Source organism: Solanum lycopersicum, chromosome 7 (assembly GCF_036512215.1).
Source record: "Solanum lycopersicum chromosome 7, SLM_r2.1".
Taxonomy (NCBI): domain Eukaryota; kingdom Viridiplantae; phylum Streptophyta; class Magnoliopsida; order Solanales; family Solanaceae; genus Solanum; species Solanum lycopersicum.
In genome coordinates, this window is record NC_090806.1 from 55,453,508 (window position 1) to 55,460,609 (window position 7,102).

The 7,102-nt window shown below is 43.2% G+C and overlaps 1 protein-coding gene across 1 annotated transcript; it reads left to right on the forward strand.

Annotated features, from left to right (window-relative positions):
- The first annotated feature begins 245 nt into the window (after positions 1-245).
- LOC101245563 (uncharacterized) lies at positions 246-716 on the forward strand. Its single transcript, XM_004243892.1, has one exon. It carries the CDS (start codon positions 246-248, stop codon positions 714-716), a length of 471 nt encoding a protein of 156 aa, XP_004243940.1.
- Positions 717-7,102: the final 6,386 nt, after the last annotated feature.

Consider the following 7,102-nt stretch of genomic DNA (forward strand, 5'->3'; position numbering starts at 1 on the left):
CTTTGTAGAAAGAATTGAAGAAAGTATTTGAGGTAATGCATGTGGTTAATATGAGAGGGTTGAATTGGTTGCTTATATACTAAAGAGTATGGCTAGAACCTGGTTTTATAAATGGAAGGAGAACAGAGTCGAGGATGCATCACTTCCGAGTTGGGATTGTTTCGAAGAAACCTTTTTGGGGAGGTTATTTCCTTGAGAACTGAAGAAAGCAAAGGTATGGGAGTTCCTCACTTTGAGACGACTCCATGAGTGTTCTTGAGTATGGGTTGAAGTTTACCCAACTTTCCCGCTATGCTCTGGATATGGTAAAGGATATAAGGGGAAGAATGAGCTTGTTTGTTGCCGGTTTGGTTCGTGCTTCAAGTAAAGAAGGTAGGGCTGCGAAATTGATTGGCGACATGGACATATCCAGGCTAATGGTCTATGTGCAGCAAGTTGAAGAGGAAAAGCTTAGGGATAGAGAGGAGTATAGAAACAAGAAGTGTCTGGACAACAGAAAAGTGGTTCAAATTGGCCACAATTTCAGAAGTCAAAGGGGTATGCACCATCATCTGCTAGTGTACCTACGCCCAGAAACAGAGGTGATTACAATGAACCAAATTCACAGATGTCGTGATGGCCGGGAAGGTTGCTTCAAGTGTGGTCAAGTGGGTCATTTTATGAGGGAATGGCATGAGAATAGCCAAGGTGGTGAAAATTTAGGCAATAGAGCTTAATCTTCATCAGTCACCCCACCAGACAGGGCTGCACTTAGTCATCAAATAGATGAGGGTAACGGGACTTCATGTCGTCCTCGACCTCCCATGTTGCACCGTCAACTAGGTGATTCTTTCATAACACCTTTACGGAATCCACCTCTTTATTCCTCAATTTCATTACTTGCCTATCAAGAATTTGAACCGGTACTTCCCCATAGGAAAGGTTATCCTTCACACCAAGACCCTAAATAGGAAGAATAGACTCGGGATCATCGGCGCACTTCTTAAGCATGGAAACATGGAAAACCATATGAACCGAAACCAATTCACTAAGAAGTTTCAATTCATAGGCAACCTTTCCAACCCTTTGCAATATTTAATAGGGACCCAGATAACTAAAACTCAACTTCCCTTTCTTTCCAAATTTAACCACCCCTTTCATCCGTGAAATATTCAAATATACTTTATCACCTTCTCAAACTCTAAGTCTCTTGTTCTATGATCTGTATAAGATTTTTGCCGACTATAGGATGTTTGCAACCGGTTCCTTATGATATGAACCTTCTCCAAAGTCTTATAAATCAAATCGGGACCAAGAATCAAAGACTCACCCACTTCAAACCATCCAATAGGAGACCTACACCTCCTACCATACAAGTCTTCATAAGGATCCATGGATATGGATGAATGAAAACTATTATTATAAGCAAACTCTTTTAAATGCAAATACTTATACCAATTCACCTTAGAATCAATAATACAAGCTCTAAGCATATCCTCAAGAGTTTTAATAGCATGATCCGCTTGACCATCCGCTTGGGGATGAAAAGTGGTGCTTAACTTCACCTTAGTACCCTACCCTTCTTGGAATGACCTCCAAAACCTAGATGTGAATTGTGCACCTCTATCCGATATGATGGATAATGGAATACCATGGCGACACAATCTCATCTTTGAAGATCCTTGCATAATGTTCCGCCATATAGGTAGACTTGACGGGAATGAAATGAGTGGACTTGGTCACCCTATCCACAACCACCATATAGAGTCATATTGCCTTTCATTTCGAGGAAAACCCACTACAATATCCATATTGATGTCTTTCCATTTATAAGTAGGAACTTGGATTTCTTGTAGTAAGCCACTCGACTTTTGATGTCCGGCTTTCACGTGTTGGCAATTGGGACACTTAGCAACAAACTCCGTTGTGTCCTTTTTCAAACCCTCCTACCAAAATACTTCCCTAAGGTCATGGTGTATCTTAGTCGAACCCGGATGAATGGAGTAATGAGACCCATGAGCTTCCTCAAGAATCTGGTTCCTCAAACCATCTATATTAGGAACACACAACCTTCCTTGACACCTCAAGACACCATCACCCCTAAGGAGAATGAATCATTAAGATTGCAAAGAATCAATTCCTTCAACTCCATCAATGATTGATCAAGGTGTTGTTTGGACTTCACCTCAACTACCAAAGATGACTCGAAATTATGACAGACTATTAGACCACTATTCGGAGAATCTTCCAACCTTACACCTAATCTAGCCAACCTATGAACATCTTTCACTAGGTCTTTCTTGGGTTCATCTACATGAGACACACTATCCATGATAAACATCTTAGAGCATCCGTAACCACATTGGCCTTGCCGGGGTGATATAGAACACTTATGTAGTAATCCTTCAACTATCCCGACCACCTTATTTGTCGGAGATTCAACTCTTTTTGAGAAAACACATACTGGAGTCTTTTGTGGTCGGTATATACATCAACATGGAAACCATACAAGTAATGCCTCTATATTTAAAGGCAAAAACCATGGTCACTAACTCAACATCATGAGTTGGATAGTTTCTCTTATGCACCTTAAGTTGTCAAGAAGCATAGGCTACCACTTTCCCATGTTGCATAAGCACACACCCTAAACCCATTTGGGATACATCACAATACACAATGAAGCCCTTTGTACCCTCTAGGAAAGTCAACACCGAAGCGGAAGTAAGCCTATCCTTTAAAATTGGGAAGCTTCTCTCACATGCCTCCGACCACTCAAATTTTTCTTATTTTGATCAAAGTAGTCAAGGGATATGCAATGGATGCAAAACCAAGCACAAACCTCCGTAATAACCTTCTAGACCCAAGAAACTTCTAATGTCGGTTAGAGTCATTGCTCCAGGCCAATTTCGCACCTCCTCTGTTTTTCTTCGATCAACCTCAACTCCCTCACTAGAGATGATATGACCAAGAAACGCCACCGACCTCAATCAAAACTCACACTTGATATACTTGGCAAATAATTGGTTCTCCTTAAGCACTTGTAACACCACCCTCAAATGGTTTATATCATCACCCTCATTTTTCGAATATACCAAGATGTCATTAATGAAGACAATGACAAATAAATCTAGGTAACTTCGAAATACCTTATTTATGAGATCCATAAATACTGCTGGGGAATTAGTGAGACCAAAAGACATTACTAAGAACTCATAGTGACCATATCTAGTCCGAAATCCCATTTTTGGTATATCCTCACCTCTCACCCTAAGTTGATAATACCCCAATCTTAAGTCAATCTTAGAAAAGTAGCTTGCCCCTTAGAGTTGATCAAACAAGTTATCAATCCGAGGGAGAGGATACTTGTTCTTAATAGTAACTTTATTGAGTTAGGGATAATAAATGCACATTCTAAGGGACACATCCTTCTTATTCACAAACAAAACGGGAGCACCCAATAGAGAAATTCTAGGTTGAATGAAACCCTTGTCTAGTAAATCCTTGAGTTGAGCCTTTAACTGTTTCAATTCGGTCGGAGCCATCTGATAAGGAGGAATTGAAATGGGATTTGTATCTGGTAACAAGTCGATACCAAAATCAATTTCCCGTTCGGGAGGAATACCGAGAAGACCATTGGGAAAAACTTCCAAAAATTCCCTTACTACGAGGATCGACTCAATGGGAGGAATTTTAGAGTCTAAATCTTGGACTCTTACAATATGGTATAAACACCCTCTAGTGATCATTTTACAATCTTTCAAACAAGAAATGATACGACCTTTAGGAATAGAGTTTCCCCCCTTCCACTCTATAACAGGTTCATTTGGAAAGCTAAACTTCACCACCCTCGTTGTACAATCTATAGAGGCAAAGCAAGCATGCAACCAATATATACCCAATATGACATCAAAATCAAACATATCAAGTTCTACTAGTTCAACATAAGTAACTTTATTAGGAAACATTATAGGCCAATTTCTATACATCCTCTTTGCAACAACCGACTCACCCACCGGGGTAGACACCATAAAAGGTTCATTAAGAATGTCGGATAATATTTCAAATTTTCAGCTATCAAGGGAGTAACAAAATATAATGTTGCACCTAGATCAAGTAAAACATATACATCAATCGATAAGAGTTTCAAAATACCAGTAACCACATCGGGAGAAGTCTCTTACTCACCCCTAGAGCGGAGAACATAGAAACAATTCTTCTTAGGAGCCTCATTTGAACTACTTGCTTGAGCTTGACGACTACCCTTGTCTTTACCCCTCAATTAGGCAATCTCTACCCTTGTTCCCACTTTTTCCACAACCAAAAAAATTATCTGTCCCTTTAAAACAATCACCATAATGCTTCTTGTCACACTTTCCACAAGTTGGCTTCTCAGTTGGTGAACTATTAATCTTTCCCTTTTTAGGCTTAGGGTTAGACACCCTATCATTCCTATCCTTTGGAAACATAGAAGGAACTTGATTAGACACCCTCTTAAACCTAGGTTTGCTTGAATCTCAAGCCTTTCCTTTGAAGAACCACCATCAAAAGATCCTGCCCTCATGGCATCTCTACTCTTTCTCTTAGCCCTTGCCTCTTCTACTTGTTGAGCATGAACCATGAGACAAAAAATGGCCATATTGTCATGAAGCATATCTAAATGACACTCCTCTTGCAAATCATCTGATACTCCTGTCACAAAGTGGTTCATTTCATCTTCTAGGGTACGCGACCAAAGAAGGAGCATATTTTGACAATTTAGAAAATTTCAAAGAGTATTCAAGAACACCCATACCTCCTTAGCATTGCTAGTTTACTAGGTATTTGGGTTAGACAAATGTAGGTCAAAAAACTACCAATTCGATTTGGGTTACAGGGGATGAATGGGGCATCTCCAGTTCTGTCACTGAGTTACAGAACGAGACCCCGATGACGGACCATCGTATTCACGACGGACCATCGTTGGGTTCGTTCCAACCACCCTAATACTCCACTGTCAAATGTTTCTCCAAGTGTCCACCGACGGCCACATGCGACGGACCGTTTTTCCCGCGACAGTCCATCCTGCACAACTGTTCTAGTTGTCAGAGACCCTATTCTTAAGGGTCTCTCATTTTTTCTAAGTGTCCTTCAACGGACACATGCAACAGACCATCATACCTACGACGGTCCGTCCTACACAACCGTTATGGTTGTAAGAGACCCTTTTCCTAAGGGTTTCTCTCTATTTTTCTAAGTGTTCTCAAACGGTCAACTACGACGGAGCGTCATACCCTCGACGATCCATCCTGCAAGACCGTCATGACGGTCAGAGACACCTTTCCTAGTGTCTCCATATTTCTTTAAAGTGTCCTCTGACGGACACCTACGACGTATCATTGTACCTGTGACGGTCTGTCCTGCATGACCGTTTCGATGGTCAAAGATCCCTCTCCTAAGGGTCTCCATATTTTTTTCCAAGTGTCCTCTGACTGACACCTACGACGGACCGTCGTACCTATGACGGTCCGTCCTGCACATACCATCATACTTGGCAGAGACTCTCCTTCAGCGTTCTCCATATAAACATAGTCTAAGTAAGACATGGCGGACCCCATGACGGTCCGTCGTACTCACGATGAACCGTCACCTAGTTTGTTGTGTTTCACTGTTACTATAGCAATGTAATTGTATTTTAAATTTTATTTATTTATTTATTTTGTGTGGTTTTGCTTTTCTTGTTTGCTCCTTCTAGTACTAATATTGATCCTTTAAAGGTACTATCTACTATGGCACCAAAACATGATCGAGTCTATGCACGCGGGAGATCAAAGTTAGTTACCCCGTCGGCCCGCCTGGTCATTGGCTCTGATGATGAGCGTGACCCCGAGTACGTTCCCCCAGGCTCTTCCACCCCATCCCGTACTGCATGTGCTGCCAGAGCCACAACCAAAAAGGTGGAATCCGGCGTAGTCACTGCCTCCCACTCTAATGAGGAGCGCACACTGACCGGCACACCTTCTGGGTCAGCCACTAATGAAGAAAGAGTGTCTGGCTCTTTAGGAGTTTCGTGGTCGGAGAAAGCCTCTGGATCTGCTGAGGTTCCCGCACCCGCCACCGCTGTAGCGTCGGGCTCGTCTGATGAGGCTGACAGTTTGGAATCCTCACACGGTTCACCAGCTCGTGCTCTCACCCCGGTTACTGACCATCCCAATCGGTGGTGTGTCAACGGGCAGTTTCAAGTCTATTCCAATGCAAAGTTCCTGAATGACAAAGGATTTATGACTCGGACACTTACATTGGAGCGGCGGGTCCTCACGGGAAGTCTCCCGATGATGCCTGAGATCCACATTCTCTTCACCAGATATCGACTGGAGTGTACAGCACATCCGTTGGGATGTTATAGTGAAGAGCTGGTCCGAGAGTTCTACGCATCCTATGTAGCGACTCTCCAATCGCAGATTGATAGGCGGGTTGCCCCCGCCAAACATCCCCACTGGAGAAGGTCCGAGTACGTGGCATTCCGGTTGATATCTCCCTACCTGCTATCCGCCGATTTTTATACGGCGAGAATGTTGATGCTAATCGGACCCCTCTCACTGCCGAGTTTGACTACCGATGGCAGATTGTGAAAGATGGCCAATTTCTGTGTGAGCCATCGCTGAGAGAGACCACCAAGAGGTGGACGTCCCTGCACTTGTCTGTTGATGGAGAGGGTGCCGAATGGGTGACTGAGCCGAAGGGGGCCATCAAGAAGGCCAACCTGACTTTCACGGCGATGTTTTTGTAGTTGATTGTCCGCCACTGCCTTTCCCCTACAGCCGCTGATAATATCGTCACATGGGATCGAGCAGTACTGATGGCGGCAATGATAGCCGGGTTCGAGGTGGATTTTGCGTGGCTTCTACAGGCGGTCATGCACAAGAGGGATTTTAAGGTCACAACTACTTACCCTTTCCCATGCATGATATTTTATCTATGCAGATCTGCAGGTGTTCCTATATGGCACGTTGATCAGCTCAAGACCCCTCTGGGCACTGATGATATCGGCCTCATCAGATATGAGGCCAATGAGTTGGCTCCACGCAGAGGGCCCCGTCCAGAGCTGTCTCCACTTGGTGACAATCTGGCTGATACGGTAGCATAG

What these genes read in the sequence shown, in the direction of transcription:
- LOC101245563 (XM_004243892.1), top strand. Translation starts at nt 246, where the DNA reads ATGAGTGTTCTTGAGTATGGGTTGAAGTTTACCCAACTTTCCCGCTAT.